Source organism: Hypanus sabinus, chromosome 14 (genome assembly GCF_030144855.1).
Source record: "Hypanus sabinus isolate sHypSab1 chromosome 14, sHypSab1.hap1, whole genome shotgun sequence".
Lineage (NCBI taxonomy): Eukaryota > Metazoa > Chordata > Chondrichthyes > Myliobatiformes > Dasyatidae > Hypanus > Hypanus sabinus.
The window spans coordinates 43830718-43857801 of NC_082719.1; the positions used below are offsets into that span (position 1 = coordinate 43830718).

The window sequence follows — 27084 nt, forward strand, 5'->3', positions numbered from 1 at the left end:
AACTTGTTTAGATGGAGGTGAGAAGGGTCTTCCCTGTCATTCCTTTTATATATGATCAGTATCCTTGCTCTGGGATGCAATGTAGCAGAGTTTGATGAGGTTCACCCGGAACAACTGCACATTAGAGGAATTAGAGTATATTGAGATAAACATTGGAAGCTGTTGGAAGATCTTCATCGCAGTGAAAGATGCTCTCTGGTCAGTTGAAGCTTCCTGATGATCCAGAGCAGTATGTTGTTCACAGCCAAATGCTGAAGCTGGGTAAGGCCATCCTGCTTTTGCATCTTTATTAGAGCCCCATTTGTTCTCAGGTTGCAACAAAGTGTTTATACAATGTGCTAGCGTTAAGGAACAGTATAACATGTTTTGAAAATGCTGACGCAGATGTCCTGTAGTTTTTAGTTTTTATGAACAAAGCAATGTTAGATTTTATGAAATGTACTTGAGCTGGCATGAGGATTGAAACTTTCATAAAGTAGATAACCTTATTCAGTTCTCGCAGTTATCCATCGCAAGTGCAAGGGAAACACTGGAAATTTGCAACACTTCAGTAGGTGAGATTTGATATATTTTAAATGAGTAAAAACCACTAATCTGACAAAGATGAGGCAAAGTAAAGCAAATCACTTGCTGTAAGGCAGAGAGTTAGTGGGCAGGAACAAGTGCAGAGGGTCAGATAACCCAGAATGCATCTGGAAAGGGGACATGAAAGGGGGTGGATCAGACCATGTAGGATGAAGCAGCAACAGTGGTGGGCAGTGCAAAACGGCCTGAGCAGTGTTGAAGAGGTGCAGCGTGTTGAGCCAGGCATAGCATGAACAGACTGAGAAGGTAAAGGGAACCACATGGAGAAGGGGGTCGTGGGTGACAAGAAGTGTAGCCAGGGTGACTCGGTGTGCATCAGGCAAACTGGGTGCAGCTCTACCAGACCTGAATTCAGCGGACTTGAGGCTGCAGTTCAAGGCAACCTTGAAGGACGAATGGCAAAGCAGACCAGGGCAGGGATGGACAGTGAGAAGGTAAAACTAAGTGGGCCGGGCAGGGTAGGTAGCTTAGGCACAATGGGCTGACGGGCATGTTTCTGGGCTGTATGACTCTACCATTCTGACTTCATAATCATCAACGATTTTGTGTTTATTTTTAATTTGCATTACAAATAACAAGATATATATATGTGACTTTACAAAATTACACTCCAGGTGCTTTCAAGGGTGGGGGAATATTGTGGGCTGGACATACCTAGATTTTCATTACGTATTTGATGGATAAGGTTCTATATACGAAGTATGCTTTTACAAAAATACCCGCCACTAAGCACAACCAAGTGATGGATTTTACAGCTAAGAATATTACATTTCATTTCTTAGACTTTATGCTGTTGGAGGTCGAGATGGAAGTTCTTGCCTTAAGTCCGTAGAATGTTTTGATCCCCACACCAATAAATGGACCCCCTGTGCCCAGATGTCTAAAAGACGAGGCGGTGTTGGAGTTGCAACATGGAATGGTTTCTTGTATGCCATTGGGGGACATGATGCACCAGCATCTAACTTGACTTCAAGATTGTCTGACTGCGTAGAGAGGTAAAGTTAACTATTTATGTTTGTCCAAAACTGTACATCAGCATATTTAAACATCAAAATAAAATAGAAACTTTGTGATTCTGGATATTCACAATAACTTCAATTTAAACAAATACATGGCAGACACGCAGTGGTTACAAACCACTTTCAAAGCTTCCAGGCTGGAATTCAACCTTCACTAGCCAATATAGTGTTGCTTTTCCTTCAGTCAGGATTGGGATCTGGTAAGAAAGGGGAAATTACTAGGGGAAAAATGTGATTTAGATGGTAGGTTCAAAAAAACTAAGTTTTAAAAATTTCCAGTCGATGTCATTCATATAAAATACGTTTTTTTTGCAAAATACATGCTGTACAGCAGCAAAATTAAAATTGGTCAAGGGAGAATTGCCATAAACAGAGAATGATGCAAACTTTGGAATTAGTTTTACAAATTATATTTGTCCCAGTTCACATAATTATATTTAGCACAATGAACCAGATCAGATAGTACATTAGGTTACAAAGGATATTTTTTGAGTTCCAGTTGTACTGAATTTATCTGAATCACAAGGTACATTATCCTGGTATAATAGCTATAAATGCACCTAACCGTACCTATCCATCCACCCATGTTCTTCCGGTTTAAGATGAAGCACAGGTAGCAAACAAACAATTACAGTATTAATCAGACCTTTTCTCAGATATAATCACTGCAATTAATAGCCTGCAACTTCCCCCTCAGAGTTGAGCTGCTGAACCACCTTTTTTTTTGCAGTGTAAACTGAGGTTCAGGATGGTTGGGGTGTGGCGTATATGGGCCGAATCAGGGCAGTTTGGCCCGAGCCACGAGCAGAGAATGGACTAATGTATGGCCTTTGCTGGAGAGGGCTAGGAGGAGATTTGATGCAGCAGAACCAAGGCGAGGCAAGCAGAGGTGATGCAGGGTTGAGGTAGTGGGGCCTGGGCCCAAGAGTGAAAAAAGAACCACAGTTTGATCAATTTAAACGCCGGGCCGAATTGGAGACATCGGATAGGGGCCAAATCGAGGCAGCAGAGCCCAGGTTTGAGAGCGTATCGAAGTGGCAGGACTGGGGTCTAAGGTTTGGAAGATACAAGCACCAGGCCAGATTGAAAAGATCAGGGTGTCAGTGCCAGAAGTGAGGAACAGGCCGGTTCAGCTCACTGCTTTGTGAAACTTGTTTGTCTCTGTGCTGAACTGAGGCTGTGGCCTGCAATTAATGGGCTCTTGGATTGGCTGCAGTGGTGACTGGCTTCGTGAACTTCAGTTCTGAATGTTACTTGATTCATTTTATTGGCTGTGTGATTTGTTTTTTTTAATTTTGCACATTGAGTATTTGATATCTTTTAATGGATTCTAATGAATTTCTTTGTTTTGGAGCTGCCTGTAAGAAGAAAAAATTTGAGGTTGTATATAGTATGCATACTTTGATAATAAATATACTTTGAACTTTAGTTTAAAATGCATTCCAACTGATTTTTTAAGCATTACTGAATATTTTATTCCTGGGTCCTCATTCATTTCTGGAGATGTAATTGTAGATGTTACCAATATTACTTCTTGGCTAATCTGTTGTGGTGTGAGATCCAAAGATTTTCATGCCTACCATGAATATGCAATTGTCTCATCTTAAGTATATTTAATATATGAAATCTATGATGAACCTTCATTTCACAAAATATGAGAAAGTGTGAGTTCTGAAAATCAGTATTTTGGTAATTTCTTGAAAATAAGATTTTTATATATTCACCTTCAAACACTGATGACTTAGTGTAATTAGCATATTCAAATTCATACTTGCATTGCTTAATATTCTACTATTTGCCACAATATAATTTTATTATTATTATTATTATTATTACTACTATTATTTTTTTATCGAAGTCAAACAAAAATTTCCAGTGAATATTAGGATTTTAATATGCAGTATATTTAAAAGAATTTGTGAAGAAGTCTTAGTGGAAGGATCCATTCTATAATTTTTTTTTGTAAAAGTGTTCTCATGGAGTGATACCTTCACTTGGTATGATTTATCAAGTCAGTCTACAGGTGAGTTTGGTTTTCCCGTGACAACATATAGCAGGGCTGAAAGTATTTTTCAATATTAAGTAACTTTTCTACTAAGAATGATTTCTCCAAAATAAAGGTAACATTTTAAAGACTTACTCCAAGTGTAAATTACAGAATGTGAATCAGAGAATCGAGTGCATAGATTTATCTGAATTTCAGCATTTTAAATCTTAAACGTTAAAATTCATGACTAGAAAATGACGAGGCATGCTGACCTCCAATCTGAATTCCTGTCAAACCATGCTGCTAGCAACTTCTTGTAAAAATAGCCTTGTAATATGAAAGTGAAATTATTGCTCCATATCCCTGACTTCCTTTAATTCTAATGGATGAAAGTTTAAAGGCTAATTTCCAGTCTTAGGCAATTTGAGTGCGAAAATAGTTTTGCAGCCTATCAGTAACGATATGACCCAGGAGTCATAAATTCACTTGAGTTTGGTCAAGTAAGTCAGCTGACCACATAAGTAACCTAGATAATTAGGAAATATTTACAAGAAAATAAAAAAAGGGCAGGAAAGTGCACCATATGGATAGCTATTTTGGAGAACTAACACAAGTTAAATAAACTAATTTGGCACTTGATTCTGTGATTCTATAACAAGTTGAATTCTCATTTGACTTGTGCAAGTTATAGAATGCTACAAAAAAAGTAGCACTCTACACAGTAACAGTAACTGGGAGAGAAAACACCGGCTTTCCCATGTTATGTATCTCACTATGATTTACCATACTGTGGAGGAAAACAAAGGTGTTTCATTTTAGTGTAAGTATTCAAGTATAATCATTGCATTTCAAAATTAATTTTATGTACATTTTAGCTAAAGCTTCTTGCTTACTGACATTGGAGAGGGTTCAGAGAAGATTCACAAGAATGATTCCAGGAATTGTATGAGGAACATCTAGCAGCTGTTCGGCTGTATTCTCTGGAGTTCAGGAGAATGAGGGAGGATCTCATAGAAACATTTCAAGTGTTAAGAGGCCTGAACAGATTAGATATGGCAAAGTTATTTCCCATGGTAGGGGAGTCTAGGACAAGAGGGCACGACTTCAGGATTGAAGGACATCCTTTTAGATTCAGATTCTGTTTATTGTCATTTATAACCACAAATACAATGCAATTAAAAATGAGACAACATTCTCCGGAATGATATCACAAAAAAGCACAAAACAGACCACACAAGAAAAACCACGTTCTGTTTGGTAATCCCCAATCCAGAGTCCGGAGAGGCTGCTGCATATCAATATCGTGCTACCGTCTTAGCACGTTCCCCGGAAAGGAACTACAAACCCATCAGACAAACCTAAAGCTACAAGACATACACAAAACCACATAGTTACATATAGTTCTAGTTAACATATAGTTTCAACAGTGCAAAGCAATACCATAATTGATAAAGACTAACTGACAAAGACCACATAATTATAACACATAGTTTCAACAGTGCAAGGCAATACCGTAATCTGATAAAGAGCAGTCCATGGCATGTTTTAAAAGAGAGTCTCAAAGTCCTGACAGCCCATCATCTCACGCAGCCTGTAGAAGGAAAAAAAACTCTTCCTGCCCTGAACCTCCAGCGCTGCAGCTTGCCGATGCAGCACTTTGGGAGCCCTGACGACAGCCAACTCCGAGTCCGTCTGAAAAGTTCGAGTCTCCGACCAGCCCTCCAGCACCAAGCACCATCTCTGCCGAGTGCTTCGACCCCCGCACCGGCCACCAAGCAACAGGCAAAGCCGAGGATTCGGGGCCTTCCTCCCGGAGATTTTTCCGATTGCACAGTAGCAGCGGCAGCGAAACAGGAATTTTAAAAGTTTCACCAGGTGTTCCTCCGTGCTTCACACGTCCGTCTCCATCAAACCAGGATTGTACACGCCTCCCTACTTGACAGACTACAGACATTCATTCCAAAGCGGCCACTGCGCGCTGCGTCGCGCCACCATCTTGAAGAGCTACCTCTTTAGAACAGAAATGAGGAGAAATTGCTTTAGTCAGAGGGTGGTAAATCTGTGGAATTCGTTGCCATGAGCGGTTGTGGAGGCCAAGTCATTGGGTGTATTTCAGGCAGAGATAGGTGGGTTCTTGATTAGCCAGGACATCAAAGGGTATAGGGTGAAAGCAAGGGAATGGGGATGACTGGATGAAGTGGATCACCCCATGATTGAATGGCAGAGCAGACTTTATGGGCCGAATGGCCTGCTTCTGCTCCTAAGTCTTATGGCCTTATTTAGAACTCCAACTTGTGTATGTGGTAATTAAATTATGAGTCAACTGTCGTGTGTCAAATCAGAATTCCTGATGTGTACATTAAGCTGAGGTCAGTTTATACAGTAGCTGGCCTGTTCTATCTCCAGTCTGCCCATGGACACATCATACACAAAGGTGAAATTTACAAGTTACATGTGAAAAACAGATCTTCCATTTGTAAAATTTATTTTGTAACAATAGTTATTACCTTACAGTGTTTCCACACTGGCACAATTCTCGTTTTTTTAAACTGAAAAGCATATTCGCTCTACATTTAACAATGCAAGTATACTCCACTTGAAAACAAGGCACCCAGCTGAAAAATATTCTTGGTGCACTGCTGCAAAGCTACTAAACAGAAACAGCTTTATTTTGCTGAAATTCAATGATGAGTGGCACCTTAACCAATATTTTCCTGCCAAGGAGGATTGGAGTCATGAAGATACCTTTGACTATTGTTAGTATTTGGGTATTTTAATTTGAGAACAATCACTGAGTTGTTTTATTTTGTTAGTCTTCCCTCTCACTGGGGAAAAAGGACAGCACCTCTTTGTCCCTCGTTAGTGAGAGAGGGCGAGCCTGTGGCATATTGAATCGTTGGCTGAACAGTTAGTTTTTGTTGGACTGCTGATCCTGATCTCTCATTGGGGGCTTTGCTGGGTGGTGGGTGCTGATGCTTCCCACTGAAATAAGTAGGGGGGGGGGGTTAATGTTTTGCTGCTACCTGTGCATGGGAAGGGGAGAGGGGGCTTCGGGGTTCTGACGTTTTACTGTCATTCATTCTTTGGGGTTCTTTTTTCGTGGTTGAATGCGAAGAGCAAGAATTTCAGGTTGTAAACTGTATACACTCTCTGATATTAAATGGAACCATTGAATCTGGCATATTAATAACCCTTGCGATGCTGGAAGGAAAATATTTGTTTCTGTATCTTGAAGAGAGGGCTCATCTATAGCAACAAAATAAATTCAAATCACTTATCTAATATAGAAAATTTCTGTTTTCTCGCAAGTACTATTAAATTTCATTGTAGAGTTCTTCTGTTCTCTAGGTTTACAAGCTTGAATGGAGACCGAAAGGTCCATATTTTCCCAATGTCCGTGCTAATTAACTGCATTTCAAAGCAATTCATTTTGAGTTGCTGAAATCATGGCCAATTTTAACACATTGTTTGGCTGGAAGAGATGGGAAGGGATCGTTCATGTAATTGTCAAAGCTGGAGCTGAAATATTTTAATATTTCATGATATGTCAAATATCATGCTCTGACAAGATAAATGGATTTTTACTTTGTAGTTCACATTTGTGGACTTCGTCTGAATATAGTCTGTGAACGTGAAAAAGCCACTGAGCTGCTCCAAATATTTAGAACTAATGAGCTTATGTTTGCTTGCAGATACGATCCAAAAACTGATACTTGGACAGCAGTGGCTCCAATGAGCATTAGCAGAGATGCAGTTGGTGTGTGCTTACTTGGTGATAGGCTCTATGCAGTTGGGGGATATGATGGGCAGTCATATCTAAACACTGTGGAAGCCTATGATCCTCAAACTAATGAGTGGATGCAGGTAAGGGCAATTATGAGTCAACTATACTGATTTTCAATTAGCAACTGAGTTATCCTAGTAAAAGATCAGTCACTATTACCTGTATTAGGCTCATGTGTTCTTTTATTTATTTAGCTATACCATTTTTCAAAATCAGAGTTTGCTTTTAGGATGATGTACAAAATTAATAATATCTAGCTATCATCAGAACACAAAGGAAGCACACACTGTGTTGACAGCAGCAGCCAGGGACAAATGAAAGGTCACATCAAAAGATTGTTCTGTGGAGGTTAACAGACAGCCCAGGAAAAACAATCCTGGGCTTGTAAATGTATCAAAAAGAGAAGGGTGAAGAGAATATTCGTCAAGGACAACAGATGAATCTTTAAGCTTTTCTTGGATTTACTAACTGGTCTATATCTAAGAGTTAATAAGAACAAAGTTAAAAGAAAATTTATTATCAAAGTACATTTTTATCACCCTGAGATTCATTTTCTTGCAAACACTCACAGTAGAAAAAAGAAATATAATAGAATCAATGAAAAACTGCACGCAAAGGCTTGACAAACAACCAAAGAAGACAAACTGTGCAAATACACAGAACAAATAATTAATAAATACCTACATAAATATATACATACATACTGAGAACATGAGCTATACAGTCCCTGAAAGTGAGTCCGTAAGCTATGGAATTAGTTCAGTGGTCGTAAGAATTAGGGCCCACCGACCACGATTGTGATTCATCACAGTCAAGGCAGTTCTTCTATCTTGACGTCATTTCCTAGCACTGTTGCTCTAACCTGTGAATACTGTCAAAGTGTTTGCTAAACTGTGACATTATATTAGCACTAACACTAGCATCCTCCCATCACCCAACACAAGCTACTGAATGAACGAACAACCTATTATTTGACAATTTACAAAGTTAGACTATATGTGTGAATTAATTCTTTATTATAATTAGTAGTACTTAAGCACAGAGTGTAAAAATTAATAGGATTAATTGATGAAATAACTAATAGGAGAATGAAATAACTAATAGGTGAATTATAGATATTTATAAAATAATGCAGGACACAGATAAAGTGGATGGTAACAGTCTCTCCACCAGGGTAGCAGAGTCCAAAACCATGGAGTGTAGACTTAGCATGAGAGGGGAAAGACTTATAAGGGACTTGAGACTTGAGTTTGATGAGTATTTGAGATGTGTTGCAAGAGGAAGTAGATGAGGCAGTTTCAATAGTATTATTTAAACAACGCTTGTTTAAGCAACACTGGGGCAAGGCATAGAGGGATATGGGCCGAATATAGGAAAATATGACTAGACGTGTCGGCACCATAATCAGCGTGAACTCATTGGGCCAAATAGCCTGTGAGGCTCAATAATTCTATGAGATTATAATGTATTGTCACAGAAATTCAGCTTGATAACAGAACATAAACGGTACAGCACAGTAATAGGTCCTTTGGCCCGCAGTGTTGTGCCAACCCCTCATATTTGGTTTAGTCTTGGGTATAAATGGGTAGTAAGCCAGCCAGTGGTGTAGTGACAGCAGCACCAGTCTTCGAGGCAAATGGTACCAAGTTAGAATCTGGCCAGCTCCTTGCACACTTTCCACCCGTGCTGGGTTGAGCTTTGAGCTAGCCTCGTAATAAATAAATAAATTTTTAAAACAATCAAATGCTATGGAAATGGCAAAAGTGCTGGCTGATGCACCACAAAGCACAAAAAGGAACAACAGCAGTAAGTGGGCAGTGACTCGGTGTTAGCAAGATTTGCCTCTTTCAGTTGATAGCCGTCACGGAGTTTGATATAAATTGAAGAGATTAATTTTCAACAATTCTTTTGATTAATGAGAATTAACAATATTAGGTTTAAAGTCTTTAGATTTATAACTAATAATCTTTTCTAAATGTGTTTTACTTCATACTTGGTACAAGGACCACTGCAATAACTAGAACTAAACAAAAAAAAAGAGAACTGAGAGACTTAATATTAACAATTTAATCCATTTACTTTTATTATTCCCAAATAGAAAAGTTAACTCTTTCACTGCCAGTCACAAAATTTATGCTTGATCAGAGAAATATAAATTATTGGCTAGTTTCAATATCTAGAGATGCCAGATTATTTTTATGGACCCTAGTGTCCATAGTTTCTGCTAACAAGGGATCACATTGCCCCACCCCATCCCCTCTTTGATTTGTCAGTACTTTAACCTATGAGCATGTTTAGTTGTTTTTATCCCTGTTAAGTAAAGTTTTGTTTGCATAAGTTTTCATAGCTTCAGTGCAATTATACTATTTTGGCTGTCAGTCTGGCTGCTGACCTCATGTAAGGCGACTTTGGAACATTTCTCCTATAATGTTTACTTTTGCATTATGCCTCAATGTTTGTGAAGCCATTTTTATTGCATAACATACTCAAAGCAAACTACTCTACAATTTGTAGTGGTTTTATTCTATTTATACAAGAATAATGCTAATATAAAATATTCAAATCAAATCAGCAATTTTAAAAGTATTGACACAAAGATTACACAAAGTTGCCAAAATTATGGACTTGTTTTGTTTGAAGTAGGTGTGTGACTATTGTCAGCAAGTTAAAGATCTTTGGTTTGTTTTTTAAACAGGTTGCACCATTGTGCCTTGGAAGAGCTGGAGCATGCGTGGTCACTGTTAAACTCTGATTTCCTTTGAAATATAAACCATCCAATAAATCCATTAAAAATAATGTGACATCTCTTGAACATGACTTCAAAATGAAAGAAAGCTGAAAGATCCCACAAATTCCTAATTGTACTTCCCCACCCAAAAATGAGTGTCCAGAGAAAACCATACCTTGTGTAGGAAATAACAGGTTTCAATTGATGTGCATTTAAAGAACACCCAACTGATGATCACATCAACAATAATAGAGGCTCAAACTTTATGTTGAAATGCTCCAAGTCTTTTTTTAGGATTAATTCTGATTTTTTTAATCTTCTTGATTCACTGCTAAAAGAATTTGATTAAGCAGAAATCAATTAGTAGAGAAGAAATGTACCTGTTTAAGAGATCAACGTCTATTGTAATTCTGTAATAGTTATGTGGTAGCTTTTGTTCTCCTTTCATCATTCCTCAAAATACTGAGATACTGTCTGTACTTGGAATTCCTATTCTCCAATCAGTTTCTGATGGTGCAGTGTAAAAATACTGTAATTGTTAATTTATTTTCTTTAAGCAGTGGAGATTTTACTTCCATCAGATGGAAAAGGCCATGTGGTGTAACCATGAAGAAAATATTAAAACTATAAACTGAATACAAATTCACTGAGTACACACTGTAAAGCTAATTTTCCCCTTTTGCAAGCAGTGCACATCAGACACTAAAATTACAACAGTGATATAAGATGTTGTATCTGGCCTGCCTCATTTTTCATCCATTAATTTTACTGGACCAAAGATGAGGTAGTGGCACCAGATAGCCTAATGAACATTACAGCACAGTTATCGATCATTAATGCAAAACTGGAAAATTATCCTTCTTTATTATGCTTAGTTGCCCTTTATCTTAATAAAAACCGGTGGTTAATTTTTATATATTTCAAAATGACCGTATTCTATTATTTTCATTTTAAGCCAAACTGCCTTTATTAAAAATGAAGTAGAAGCACATACATATTTAATATGCAATATATCGAAACCATTATAAAAGTCTTTTTGTTGGTACAAGTGATCATTGTGTAATTGCCCCTTTATATCACAGAGTGTTTTCAGTTTATACATTATGTTCTCAATTAAGTCATTAACAGACCAAATACATGTTTTGTCCTTGTATGTTATGATTTACCTACCAAAAATATCTAGTCAGAAACTGTCTTTTGCATCAGCCGTGAGACATAACCCATCCTTTACTTAACTTCAGTCTACAATTCTATTTTATCTCATGGCTAGAATTTTGATCTTGGAGGCAAAAAAATAATCTATATCCTGGGACCTATTAGCACCAGTTGTACATACATAGATGATGCAGAAGGGGAACTTAACCAGAGGCTGGTGACACTCCTGATCACTCCCGAATAAAATAACATCCAGGAGAAAATTGCTGTAAATGATTCCACATACAATTCACCTCAATAATGTGACTTTTCCTGATGTCAATCATGCATCTAATGACATTATTGTTTTCTGGCATAAATAGGAGCTTTGGCTATGACCTATGACTTCTGTGAATTCTGAATGCAGCTAGAGTTCCCTTGTGTTACTTAATTGAATTTGTGCCTATTAAAAGGGACACTCTGCTGACTGAGCAGCTTCAGAACTCAACATAGGCTATACTAAGCCTTCCAAAGTTCTGATTGTGCTTGTACTGATAGGAAGTAGTTTCTCCAGCTTTTACCTGTTGAGATATTCATTCCTTGAGTGCCTTAGCACCGCTGACTGCATGCAATCATAACCTTTCCAGCTGAGGGCCGTACAGTGTGTAGAAGTCGCACTAGTCTCTTACCACAGCAAAGCTGTTTGTCGTAAATGAGGAATGTGTAAATTACTAATGTGTTCAGAATCACTCAAATAAAAATAAAATAAAGCAAGCATCAGAAATCACATTTTTCAGTAAAATTACACACCCTAGTGGCTGTCCTGTTTCATCTGTGGATTTCAAAGTTCCTGTGCTATGTAGTGATCTTTCCAGTGAACCTGCAGTCTGGCTAAGTGAAGACTGCCCTTTTTCAATTGAATATACACAGATATCTATGTTGATTGATGAAAAGCCATTGCTTTAGATTAGTTGTCTTCAGTTGGGCTAATTGAGAGAGAAGCCATCTTAGGGCACAGGTGAGTGAGCTAAGAGTCCATGGTGGTCGATGGTGTGTGGGAGTTCATCAGTTCACAGAATCTGCACATCACATGGCCTCTCGAGGGACCAAGTGCATAATATTTGAATTGTATTGTATTAACTTATTTATAGTGTAATATTTTGGTTTATGTGCTGTGTGTGATACATGTGTGGATACATCATGGTCTGGAGGAACGTTGTTTCGTTTGGTTGTATATATGTACAGTCAGATGACAATAAACTTGAACTCAAACCTGATAATGGTCAAACAATCTCTAACGTCTACTCAGTTTTTTTTTTCAGCCTCCACCACAAATCACAGCTGTCTGGTTCCTTTACCAGAGTCAGTTCTGTGGGCATACATCTCTGCTCTTTCAGAGAAGAGGCAATTTCTGCATGCCTACAAGATAGTGATCTGACATGCTTGTCATTTCTCTGCTTGTGCAGGCCAGCATTCTAACTTATACTGAAGAACAATGAGCCAGCCATGTACAGCACCCTTTTCCTCTGAAAGGGCGACCCACTCAAAAGTAGCAACCCTTTGGCCACTGAGAGCAGCAGTCTGCTCGGTGGTATCACCTCTCTGCTTACTGAATACATGGTAGCAGATCATGTTCTGAAGGAGCTTCAAGCTGCTTCTGTGTAGCCAAGTTAAACTCTAAAGCTTGGGAAGGGTTGTATGGAAGCAGAAAGACGTGTGGCCTCTATTACAGCTTTCACTTCCACTAGGAACTGCTATGTGAGAGGTTTGCTACCAACACCCTGCATCTAAAATGAGCTTCACACCCAGAGTGGAGGTTATAGTCTACTATCTCCACACATCCCCTGCATTCAGTGAAGCAAGTCTTGACAATGTATTAATCATCTCATTGTGCACTGTATCCACCTTGTCATGAATACATTTGAGTCTTCTAATCCCTCATTGTGCCAATTTCTAAAGTGACAGACACAATGACTCAGTATGATCATCATTATGCTCTACCACCTCTTTTTCCTCTGATGTCCTCTTCTGTTTCTCCTCTTGTCCTACTCTCTACTGGGATGGCCTGTTCCAAAATGCTAAAGGGCAAAGCAGAAAAGAATTGATCTTGTAATCTGCAGCCAAAACACCTTTATGGTGGAGCAGCAATGAAGATGGTAATGTGAGTGTCTTTAAGTGATCAAATTAAAGGGCATGTAGCGATCACATTAGAATATTGCCAGAGTGCATATTTGACAGATGGAGCTGGTTTGAGGCTTGGTGGACTATCTGTCCATTGGGACATTGACTGACCGTTGCATATTGCTGTATTTGAAACCCAGACTTGAGGGGTAGAGAGGGTAGAATGTCAGTGGAAGGGTGAGGTTAAACAGTGGGAGATGTAGGAAGGTTGTAGTTGGAATCGTAGATGGTACGATTAATGGGTTGTATGTGGCAGAATGAAAGTTGTTGGTCCAAAGCTCACCTCAACTTATATTATCAGGTCTTGGAATTTCTTCCTTGGGATGGGGATTCTCATTACTGTAGCTGCCACCTGCTATTGTTTTTGAACATTGCCTTGATGGCTGTCCTGTTTCCATTCCCCATCACAGGATTTCTCCCAGCCTAACATTGTGATGGGGAATGGAAACAGGCTAGCCACCAAGGCAATGCTCAAAAACAGTAGCAGGTAGTCCCAAGGAAGAAAAGTAGATTTCTCTTTCACTCTGCACAGCAGCTGTAACATGTTTTGTTACTATGTGGCTGTTAGGACGTGACTTATAGGCTGAACAGTTCTCTGTCACAGAGCAATGTATCTCCAAACGTCCTAAACTTATTCAGGTCTTTGTATCTCCACGCATACCATTTTAGTGCACTTGGTTCTGGGTGATAAACACCACAATTCTCTTTGTAATGTATCCAATTTTGCTATTTTTTTATATATATGCAAGATCTGATTTGGTTTCAGCACTACACAAAGCAAGATTTTTTATTAGCCACCTTAAAAATACAATTTATAGTTTTGTTTTTTTGTTACAGAATAAGTCCTAAGACCATAACATACTGTATGGGAGCACCATTTGACCATTCAGCCCACCATATCTGCACCACCGCTAAATCATAACTGCCTTTTTTTTCCTCAACCCCCATTCTCCTGTTTTCTCCCCATAACCCTTAACACCTAACCAACTAAGAACTATCAATCACTGCCTTAAATAAACCCAAAGGCTTGGCCTCCACGGCCCTTTGTAGCAATGAATTCCATAGATTCACCAATCCTATCAGCAATGACTTGTGAAAGCTCATTCTTGTAAATTAGTCAATGAGTTTTATTGCACACTACAGAAAATACTATTGGATAGCTGATGATTCTGTCTGAGCTTGATTTGGATATCTTTTAACTAAAAATATGAAATATGTGGGGCAATGCAATTCCCCATCACTTCTCTTCAGGACACCTTTTATAATGTCTGTTCATGATTCCCAGCAAGTATATTAAAAGCAATGCCCGTAATCCTGTCAATTTTTAAACTTGCAAACTGATTTGATTTTGCAACCAGTTTGATTTCACTGGCTTGTTTGTTTTATGCTTAGAACTCCTTCAATGTAAGTATTAAGTTGCCTGCATCAAGAAACTCTATAAAGTTTACTTGTGCATTGATCAGAATTGGTCAGCTGGTTCAAATTAATTTTCAAAAATGTTAAATTGTATTGTATGTTATTGTGTTACTAGAGCACTTACAGTCAGCACTGAATTATGAGACATCAATTTAACTGTTGAGGAAGTACCTATTAATGCATGTAATTTTGGTGAACAGTGAGATATAACTAAACAGTGGATTTATGTTCAGTTGGGCCATCAGGACCTGTACATTTTGGCCCAATTAAATGGATAGCCCAATTACCTGAAGTTTCATAAAAAGCTGTTTAAAAAAAGATAAACTACCATTTAAATGAGTAACAAATTATTTATTTAAATGAAATACAGAACAAATTAGAACACTACCAATATTACTAAAGTACTATAGGACTGTGTATTAGACCCTAATATTTTCGACAGAGGAATTCATCCAGTTACACTGCCATATTCTTTTGATGGATTGTAAATGAACAAAATCAGTTCAGACACCTAGAACAGATAATGGACCCGCTTCATTGACTCCCAGTGTGAAGTAATACTGTAACCCAACAATAAATTTCTTCTCCTTGCTGATAATGAATGGTATTAGGTGGATAGCTTTTAATTTGGTCAAGTAGGGTAATTTTTTTTTGGGCTAGTGGCTAATCTTTCATGGCATCTTGGCAAGAGTCTGAAATTTTTTAAAGTCAAAATAAAAATACTAAATGATCAAAGTACACTGCTTTTCAAATCAGCATCCGTCAGCCCAAATGGATAACATAACACAAGCAAGCACCTCTGACACTATGTAAAAACCTGGCTGTAAGCACACTGTAGTGTCTGTGACGGCCACAAGTGCACCGGACAGACACTAGTTAGAAATTGTTCAGCAACTGTCTCCTGTCCCAATTAAGTGGCATAGTGTCCCAAAATGAAGGGAATCTCGGCTGCTTTCTCGATTCATTTTTGTTAAGAGTTCTCCCAAATAAGTGGTTCCCAGATTAACTGGAATCCACTTATATGACAAGGATTCATGTTTTTAATTTATGACCATTTACATTAGTGAATTCACAGTTTATTTAATTTCACTGAAAAGCACAGTTAAATCACAGGATGTTTTTGGAACAAACTAAATATAAAAATTGTAAACCATTTTATCATCTCAATTTTTTTTTTACAATTAATGTATCTCCTGCAGCTTCTCAATGCTTCCTAAGTAGATACAATATATATCAGACAAGCATTAGAAGTGATGCCTTGTTCGCAGAAATCCTGCACTTTGCAATCATTATAAAACCAGTTGCATTAACTGTGAGTAACTCAAGTCATTTCTGATATTTGCTTTCCAATTATTGCTTTTACCCCAGGCTAACTTTGAAATATGGATTGCACCAAAAAACATTAGCCTTATTAAGAAAAAGAATCAGTAGTAGTCACAGATTTATCCAAATAATTGAATTTTAAGGAAGATAATTTATAATTAATTATTTAGATTACTAAATAATCTATGAATGCTGCTGATTCGTATAGAAAAGTGGGGGATTATGGAAAAGAAAGTTTCCACATTGTCAATAGAAATAAGATCATTTGAGAGTGGTTACTTATATGATCTGTCAAGTACTGTTTCAGAATTTGACTTGTATTTGTGGCCTATATATTCATATTGGTAGCGGCCCTGAAGTAACAAGCAAATGAAGATTGAGGAAATCTGTAGTTTAAAATGTATTTATTAATCATGAAGATAAACAGGATAAAGATAAAGAAAGATCTATTCTTTTTGCAGTAGAGGTACATTGAAAAGGTTTAAAAAAAAGCTAAAAGGTAAAAAAAATGTTAGTCTCCATTTGGCATTTGTGGCATCAGAATACTTGGAAGCATAATCTAATTTGATACTCCATCCACTGCTGTGGGTTAAGATGCTGTACTTTGGATAATATGTCAAACCAAGGTCCTGTCTGGCTGTTCTAATCCTTGAAGTGAATCCATATACCTATTCTAAGAAAAGAGAGTTGTCTCATTATCTAGATTAACAATAATCTCTCTACCAAATTGACCAAAAACAGATTAATGGATAATTTACCTCAGTGCCATTTGTTGGACCTCGATGCAGGCAAAAGAAAGGTGTATTTGGTTACTTATCAATAGACATCACACTTCAAAGCATTTCCATATAGTGGTACAACATTCCTGATTTATAAACCACACATTGCACCGAAGTCAATGGGTTACAAATTACATTCCTTTTGTTGAATTTTTAGTGTAATGCTCATATTTACAAATCCTTTCGATGTTGACACTTAATCAGCAATGTTTTGAGTATAGCCAACCAATCTGTTTCAATTTGTAATTAAATTTACTGCAGTTTGAAATTCTACTGTGTTCATGAACTATCATGTCAGATTATTATGTACTAAATGCATCTTAACAGTTGTTTCGTAGGCACCCATTTGTAAGTCCCAGATCCCCAATAAGTTTTCTAAACATATATAGCATACAGTATGTATAGTAGCATGCATTGTTGGGCAGTATTTTATTTAAAGTGTAATATATTAAACTCTAGTTGGGCCACATCTATAGCATTGCGTATAGTTCTGTTCACCCCACTATAGGAAGGATATTGGGCCTTTGGAGAGGGTACAGAAGAGGTTTACCAGGTGCTGCCTGGTTTAGAGGCCATGTGCTAGACTAAAGGGAAATCTGATAGATTATGAAAGACAGAGAGGATCTGTTTCCCAGGGTTCAAATGTCTAATACCAGAGGGCATGCATTGAAGGTAAGGAGGTAGGTTCGAGGGTTATGTGAGGGGTAAGTTTTTTACTCAGAGACTGGTGGATGCCTGGAATGCATAGCCTGGTATGGTGATTAGAGGCAAATACAGTAGGGGCTTTTAAGAGATGTTTGAATAGGCATATGAATGTAAGGAAGATGAGGGGATATGGACATAGTGTAGGTAGGAGGAATTAGTGTTGGAGTGTTTTTGATTTGTTTTTTAGCTATTTCAGCACAACATTGTGCGCCAAATGGCCTGTTCCTGTGCTGTACTGTTCTGTGTTCTGCACATTAACCCAATAATATCTAATCCATTAGACTGAACTTTGTTTCCATTGTATTATCATTCATGTGCAACATTCCAAGATCTGCTAAATGTGTAGTTACTTTTCTAGCTTCCTTAATTGTCCACTTTATCACAATCATGCAATTACAAAGCATTCCGCATCTTCAATAGCTGAAGATGACTGTCACCTGAAAGCATGCTTTATTCCATTATTTTAAAATCCAGCTGACCTTGAAGGAATTTGGCTTTGTAGCACGCAGCCTGGGAAATGGCTCAAACTCTTGGCATGCTAGTTCACTCCTGCCTAGGTTGTAATTATCAATGAACTGTACATGAACACCCATGGATACAGCCTGATGAAACAGTGTTTCTCCAGGACCAAGGTTCAAAACACAGTACCAACAGTCAGACACAGCACAAGGCACACAGAAGACATCAGTAAAATACAGTCATGCAAAACAAATAAAAATATACATTGGCAGATTAATGCAAACTTGACCACAAACTGTTCTGTGTTGGCAAGTTTCCACATTCAAGTATTCATAAGTTTGAAATAAAAACTAAAAATACTAGAAATAGCCCAGCAATTAAGCAGCATTTATAGAGAGAGAAATACAATTAAGATCAGATTGTGAATAATCTATCTAATAGAGCAGCTACAGTAGAAATACTATACATTGAATGTGAAAGTTTCTACTTTCCTTTAAATCAGCCTTCATGATTTCCAGTGCCTCAATGTGAGGTCACCACCAGACACAATGTACCTTCCACTTCCTCTACACAATTCAAAAGGACCTGTTCCTTCTGGACACTAGTTCATTCATACATCTCTGACAATATTCACTTACCCTTCTTGCAACAGCTTTCGTAGAACCGTAGAAAATGCAACACATGCCCTTCCACCTTCTCCCTACCCCTCCACCCCGATATAGGGCAACACTGTTTCCCGGTGAATCATTAAGGTTAGACACTTTCTTTTTTTTGATTGCACATCCCCAGCACCTGCAATATTTTGCCCTCTTGATAAATTTGAGATTATGCAAAACCTTGCCCACCTCCCAATTTGTGCAGATTCCCATTCCCCTGTCACCCTTGTTCTTATCCTAGATCTGTATGGTTCCTTGCTTGGCAGTTTTTCTTCCAATCAATATTCTGAACCTTGGGTTAAAATTTATGCACGACTTGAAACCTATTTTGCAACTTCCTTCAACTCCATAAACCTCTGAGATCTCTTCCAGTTCCTACCTCTATGCTCATTGATTGACCATCAGCAGGGATGCCAGCTGCTGTCGAACCACAAAGCTGAAGTTGATAACCTAAACCTCTCCTCTTCTCTCTCCTCAAGCTCACCATAATAATCCCTTTAAAACATCCATCTTTTGCAAAGTTGTCAGTGCCAGTCCTAATGTATTTTATGGCATGAAGCTTGACCAGATGCAGCATAGTGAGCTGGTAGAAGAACACTCTAAATTTGTATTGATTGATGCTGCTGGGTGGTCGCTACAACAAATATTTCCTCATTTAGGAGTCTCAAGTTTGTTGACATTCTTTTGTCTTTCTTTGGTTTACACTGTAGATTTACTGTATGTTACTTTCAATTCATGCCACTTCCCTCATCCCACTGTGGGGCTACTGTCCAGCAGCCTGCTGCCTCCAGTTTTTTGTGTTCCTCTTCAGCAACGGGTCAGTGTTAAATCTTTCTTATCCAGTTGTTTGATATTTTCACTAACATTTCAGTCTCCCTCGTGGAAACATGAGTCCTATCAGAAGGTAACAAGAGAATAATAAAGAAAAAAAATAGTATCTGAGAGAAGTGGGAAGATTGGGGGCAATTAAGAAGTAAACAAGTGCATTTGAGAGAAAGGCAAGTGTAAAAGAAGTGGAGTAAGTGAAGGGGCATTGGAAATGGAGATGGCGTGGAACAGTCTAGAGAAATAGAAGCTGCTAAGTACTTAAATCCTGAGTTTAGATGAGCCACTGTTACAGTGGAACATGGCGATCCCTTTCTCAGGTCTATTCGCCTGCTTTTTCATTTACTCTTGTAGCTCATAGAAGCTGTTAGTTTCCATTTTGCAGGTTCCCAGTGGAACAGATTAGAAATATGCAGGGTGAATGTATATCTTGAACTTTTAGAGTAATGATGAAAAGAACTGGAATGTTGAAGAAAGATTGGGGGACTTGGAGAAAATAACCATATTAGTTAGCAATATATAGACTTAAGCAATGAAGAAGAAAATAGGCTTGCTTCTATTGGCAAACAAAATAAACTTTATATTAAGGATATGAAATAACTCTGGAGATAAATGACCACACACTTAAAAAGTTATATAACGTACTGAGTACTTTATGTACTTGTTTGCTAAACTAAAAATATGTTTTTTTCAAACATTCCTGGTTGTCAATTGTAAATTCAAATAGCATCACTTCCATTCTTATTAAAAAGTGTGACTAATTTGTAGTATGCAGCTTATAATTACTGATTGAGACAATAAAATGCCTGCGTAATGATGTGATTTTTGTGGAACATCTTGAAAAAGCAACTTTATTTAGTTTCTTTTAAAAATTTTCCTTTATTTATTTGAACAATGTAGGTACAGAAAACTGCAAGTTAATATTAATGATGGAACAAAATCTCTTTATATGGTATATAATGTATGATGTTGGATGTAATATCAGCTCTGATTTTGCAGTGCCTGAAACTGCATACATATTTGTTATCCTGTGATAAACGGTTTGATTAAAATGTGTAACACAGAATAATTGTTACATTCTCTTTTATTTCAGTAGAAAAATGATGTATTAGAAATACATTCCTTTTGGAAGGTAATAGATCAGTCAACTATTTTAAAATACAGCATGCGCTACATGTCACCTTTAATTAAAAGCTTTATTTTACAGAAATTGCTTCATTATTAGAAATTTGTGTTATATTTCCTTTTATCGGCTACTTAAATGAAATCAACTAAAGAAGAATTTCAATCAGAATTGCAGTTATTAGCATCTAGAAAATAAGCACTGTTTTCCAATACATTTGCCCATTCTATGGAATCAGAAATAACCTTCACAAAAAGAAAAAACAGAGTTTATTCATTTTGTAAATTGGACTTGCCTAACATTTGACCATCATCAGGCTTTTGTTTGAACCGTTGTACCTTAATTACATTTGTAACCTTTTGGGGAGAAACTGATTGCCAAATTCAGGACAAGCATCAGACAAAAATCTCAGGAAGAGCTATATGTATACATTTTCTTGAACTAATCTGTCTGTTATGTGGAATTTGAACTTGAACATTTATGTCTAAAGGATGTGAATAAATGTGATTGTTACAAACAAATGTTTGATGTTTTATTTTAAGATGATAATTTTAAAGCTATCTGGGTATCTATATCATGATTTATTCATTGTAACAGGATCTGACAGGGAGATGTATTAATAATTTATATGAGATTGCCTTGGCTCTTGCTGCATTAATTCAGAAGTCATCCATATAATTTAGATGTTTAAATCAGTTGATAGGTTTCCAACACTTAAAGTTTTCCCATATGTTCTTCAGGTCGTCAGCATAGGGAAACACACAGATATGGGCAAAGCACAAGCAACTGGGATTAGATTAATAGGCATCTTGGTCAGCGTAGATGCACTGGGCTGAAGGGCCTGTTCCTGTGCTGTATAATTCTATGGTTCTTTAGGATGATAAGAACAAGCATTACAACAGTTAATACATATTTCATTACCTCACTCCAGGCAAATAGTAAGAATTTTTTTATAAAACATAAAGATTTGAGAACTGTTAAATGCTTTGAGAACACTCTGGCTGGTATGCAGTACATTATTAAGTGTACTCAGCAGCTGGGAAGTACCTGCAGAGTGAAACAGTTAGTGATGTGATCAATAAATATACATCAGACTATATAATTTGTCTATTCCTACATGGTGTCTGACCTGCTAAGTATTCCCAATTTTCTACTTTTATTTCTAGTATTTCAGTATCTCGTTTTGGTTAAGTTGTTAAATACCCTGAACAATTAGTAAAATCGTTAGTGGCATAGTTTCATTGCTCAGTGTATTAAAAATCATCTTGATCAAAGCAAAATACTGAAGTGCTACAGAGGAATGCCTTGCAACCAGAACAAAATGCAGTAAGTATATATTACAGCAATAGCTAATCTGAATAAGTTGAACTCTTTCTTACAGAACACACACAATGAAATAAATTCAATATTTGATTTGTTCATCAAGTTAATTACAACTTATTTAATTTTTTTTTAAAACAAAGCTCCTGGAAGATGGTGAAAGAAATGAATATTTGTGTGAAAGTATCACCTTTGGTAAACCTCGTCATCCTGACCCATGTCTATTCTCTGGAAAAAAGCCACAACATGCTTCGGGTTTATTCCCCACTGAAATGAAGAATAAAAATTAGTATCTTTGCACATGTCACCAGAACATCACCACTGTAATTTTGTTTGTCTCAGAAAACTTACATTGGCTTCAGAAAAGCTGTCTTTTCAAACAAAACCAAGGTTTGTCATGTTCTATCTATGTGATGCTAAGATAAATAGGGCATTGTTAACCGAACGTCTACAATTCAGTGAAGAGAAAATTCTGCTAAGGACAATGAGTCCCAGATATGGGCAGGAGTCATGAATGCCACTAACCTTCATGAGCTATAGCTGAGTTATAGTCCATGAACAGCATTCTGATGTAGGTGTGTGTGTGTTGTCCAAGTGGCCTAAAGCTGTGTACAGAGCCATTGAGATTGCATCTGCTGTTGACCTATTGTGGCAATAGGTAAACTGCAGTGGGTCCAGGTCAACGCTGAGGCAGGAGTTTAGTCTAGTCATGACCAACCTCTCAAAACATTTCATCACTGACGATGTGAGTACCTCTGGGTGATAGTCATTAAAGCAGCTCACATTATTCTTCTTAGGCACTGGTATAATTGTTGCCTTTTTGAAGCAAGTGGGAACTTCCATCCGTAGCAGTGAGAAGTTGAAAATGTCCTTGAATACTCCTGCCAGTTGGTTGGCACAAGTTTTTCAAGCCTTACCAGATATTCCATTGGAGCCTTCCGCCTTGCAGGGGTTCACTCTCTTTAAAGACAGTCTAACATCAGCCTCCGAAACAGAGATCACAAGGGCATCAGGTGCAGCAGGGATCTTCACAGCTGTAGTTGTGTTCTCCCTTTCAAAGTGTCCATAGAAGGCGTTGAGTTCATCTGGTATTGAATCCAAAGCATTGTGTTCTCCATAAAGTTATTTGATTCCCTAGAATAGGATTATTAGGCTTAATAGTGTTTATAATCTGGTTAAATATGGGATGTAACTAAATAGGTAAGTATAGACACACACAATCAAAATTTGCTTTTTGTTGAAGTTCATTTAATTTGGCTTTCCAGGTAGCAGAATCTGGGATGGCTCCACCAAGCTGTTAAATTGGTGCCCCACTGCAAACCACTGAAATCACATGATGAAAGACTACATCAACCTTTCAGAATTAATAAGAACCATCTAAGAGCTGTTCTAACAGAGAGAGCTAAAACATTGCAATGACAAGAAAAGGTGTTAACCCAGAATATACTTTAAAACAACCTGTTAGATATTTTTGGTACTCTATCAAAACCAGTAAAAGATAGTGATTCCTTCACAAATAGAAACTTCCAATTCCGATTTAAACTCCAAGCTCCTTCTGTTCCCTTTTAATGCCAATGTGACCATTAACATCTTCCTATACTGAAATATTCTTATTAAGATGACTGAAAATAGATCAATCAGACATACAAGTAAACTGGGTTGCCTTACATTTTAAAAACAGGTGACTTTATTGCGTTATTGAGCTCCAGTTTTCAAGAATTGAGTTTAATTTCTTACTTGGGTCTCCAAGCATCAAGAAATTCTACCAAGCCCCACCTCAAACCAGGAAAGTCAGGAATAGGGCAATGCTTAGATATAATGACAATCAGCTCTTAACTTAGAGTGGAGCTGCAAAACATGCAAATTCTGGAATCTGGAGCAATAATCAACAGATCAAACAGCAACTGTGAGGAGAAGAGAAATTGTTGACATTTCAGATCAAAACCCTGTATCCAGGCTGATTTGATTGTGGTGATTCTCTGTCAATGAAAGATCATTTAAGCACTTGCAATAACTTGGTTTATCTAATGAATCCACATTCTCTAATTTTCCCAACATTTCCAGAGAAGGCACTGTCATAATCTTTCCCGGGAAGACTTCTTTGTCCCATCAGTACTGGGTTTTGCATTTGATTGATCTATCTGTAAGATTCCTTTTGTCAGAATCAGAATCAGGTTTATTATCACTGGTGTCATTAAATTTGTTAACTTAGCAGCAGCAGTTCGATGCAATACATAATATAGAAGAAGAGGAAAAAATAATAATAAATTGCTGTATACATTTATTGAATAGATTAAAACCATGCAAAAAGCAGAAATAATATATATTAAAAAGTGAGGTTAGTCTAAAAAATTTGAAAGATACTGGGAAAATTGGACATCTTATTTCAACCCAAAATGACTTCTTCACTGTACATTTATTTGGATGAAGAGCTTTATTTTATTTCTTCCTATGAGGGAACCTGCAGAATGGACTTTAAAGTCATGGATCTTAAGGTTCCCTGCAACTTTGAAGGACAATTATGGACATAAGAGTTTGGTTAACCTTGATACAGCAATGTAACCTATTTCTCTATTCATTTTTTCTATTATAAGATACGAATTTTACTTCACCTACGATGACCCTGTCTGTCTGTTTGTTTTTGTCCTGTTTGTTCTGTTATTGGCAAAACAATAAAAATAATGTTTAAAAAAAAAGTGAGGTAGTGTTCACGGGTTCAATGTTCATTTACGAATTGGATGGAAGTGGGTAAGAAGCTGTTCCTGAATCGCCAGTCCTTTTATTTCTATTTTAACATGTGGCCACAACAGATGCAACATTAATTGTACAGTAACATATCATTAGTACCTTTAAAAATAATAAAACTCAAGATTAATTATTGCCTTTATTTTGCATTTTATTGATATATCTGTAAACATAATCATTTTAAGGGAACATATCTCTGTATTCAAACAAAGTGTAGTCCTATGGATGTAAAATTATTACAATTTGTCAGCTTCTCAGTGGAAGCAAAACTGCAAAAGTTTTATTCAGGTAAATTATCAGCATTGAATACTGCATTAAGGCTTCCTAATGGAGATTTCATTATGGACACTTTGGCTTGGAATTTCATCAATGCAAAGTGCGCCACATTTTTGTGCTTTGGGGAAGACTACAACCTATTTATACAGTATGGTCAATACATTTTACCAGGGATACATTTCTGGGAATGGTTCCAAAATGCCTACAGTGTGACTTCTGTTCAAATACTTTGAGCCTGTCCAACGAATAGCAGAGATGTACAGACAAAACTGATCATAATTTTGATAAGCTGTCTAAATTAAAATCATCCTTAAGGAACTTTTATTCTTGGAGGAAGCAGAACAAAACAGCGATGTTCATTCTACAAAATAGTCTGAGGATGGATGTTAATGTGATGGAATCAGTTCAAAGGTTTACAAAACCCTTGCTTTTTGGATCCAGAATTGGCTTGCCCACAGAAGGCAAAGAGTGGTTGTAGATGGGTCATATTCTGCATGGAGGTTGGTCACCATTGGTGTGCCTCAGGGATCTGTTCTGGGACCACTTCTCTTCGTGTCTTTTATAAATGGCTTGGATGAGGAAATGGAGGAATGAGTTAGTAAGTTTGCTGATGACACAAAGGTTGAGGGTGTTGTGGATAATGTGGAGGGCTGTCAGATGTTACAGCAGAATGCAGAACTGGGCTGAAAGGTGGCAGATGGAGCTCAACCCAGATAAGAGTGAGGTGGTTCATTTTGGTAGGTCAAATATGATGGCAGAATATAGTATTAATGGGAAGACTCTTGGCAGTGTGGAGGATCAGAGGGATCTTGGGGTCCAAGTCCATAGGCTGCGCAGGTTGACTATGTGGTTAAGAAGGCATAAGGTATATTGGCCTTCATCAACCATTCAAGAGTGGAGAGGTAATGTTGCAGCTATATAGAACCCTGGTCAGACCCCACTTGGAGTACTGTGCTCAGTTCTGGTCACCTCACTACAGGAAGGATGTGGAATCTATAGAAAGTGTGCAGAGGAGATTTACAAGGATGTTGCCTGGATTGGAGAGAATGCCTTATGGAAATAGGTTGAGTGAACTTGGCCTTTCCTCCTTGGAGCAACAGAGGATGAGAGGTGACCTGATAGAGGTGTACAAGATGATGAGAGGCATTGATTGTGTGGATAGTCAGAGGCTTTTTCCCAGGGCTGAAATGGCTAATGTGAGAGGGCACAGTTTTAAGGTGCTTGGAAGTAGGTACAGAGGAGATATCAGGGGTTAGTTTTTTACACAGAGAGTGGTGAGTGCGTGGAATGGGCTGCTGACGACGGTGGCGGAGGCAGATGCGATAGGGTCTTTTAATGACCCTTGGATAGGTATACGGAGCTTAGAAACATAGAGGGCTATGGGTAACCGTAAGTAATTTCTAAAGTAAGTACATGTTTGGCACAGCATTGTGGGCTGAAGGGCCTGTATTTTGCTGTAGGTTTTCTATATTTACTAAGCTGATAACCAGTATGGTGGGGGTGAGGGTGGTTATTTTGTGAGAAGCGGTTGAGCAGGATAAGCTTATAATTTAGAATAGTGAGTGGGTATTTGATTAAAGTATAAAATTTTAAGAGCTCTTACTCTGATGACTCCCAATCAGGATAAAGGGTCTCAGCTCATAATGTCAAGTATTTATTCCTCTCCATAAGTGCTGCCTGGCTTGCTGAGTTCCTCCAGCATTTTGTGCATGTTGTTCTGGATTTCCAGCATCTGCAAAATCTCTTGTGGTATAAGAACTCTTGAAGGGATTACTGTGGTGAGAATAGGAGAATCTAGCTCTAAAGGTTACCGTTTATAAAAGAGGTTTCATCTGTTTAAGTCAATTTTTTTTCTCACACAGGGTTACAAAACTTTGGCATGCTCTTCTGTTAATTTTGTCTGTTTTAAATGTTCTCTTTATGATTGCAAGACCATGCTGGACTTTAAGAACTTCAAACACTGCAGGTCTGCCCCATCAGCGAGCTGTTTATTGCTGAAGTTGGACTTAGTGCAGACTGTTACTGCCTGTTACAGGAGG

At 37.7% G+C, this 27084-nt stretch overlaps 1 protein-coding gene across 6 annotated transcripts in view; it reads left to right on the forward strand.

Moving 5' to 3' along the window:
- The window catches only part of LOC132404689 (kelch-like protein 5), a 131024-nt gene extending 120076 nt beyond the window's left edge, over positions 1-10948 (forward strand). For all 6 annotated transcript variants that reach the window (XM_059989037.1, XM_059989040.1, XM_059989039.1 and 3 more), the window contains 3 exons: positions 1368-1580; positions 7284-7455; positions 10071-10948. In XM_059989037.1, coding sequence (XP_059845020.1) covers positions 1368-1580; positions 7284-7455; positions 10071-10127 — 442 coding nt within the window. In that variant the 3' untranslated portion in view covers positions 10128-10948. The remainder of the gene's footprint in view (positions 1-1367; positions 1581-7283; positions 7456-10070) is intronic.
- The last annotated feature ends 16136 nt before the right edge of the window (positions 10949-27084 follow it).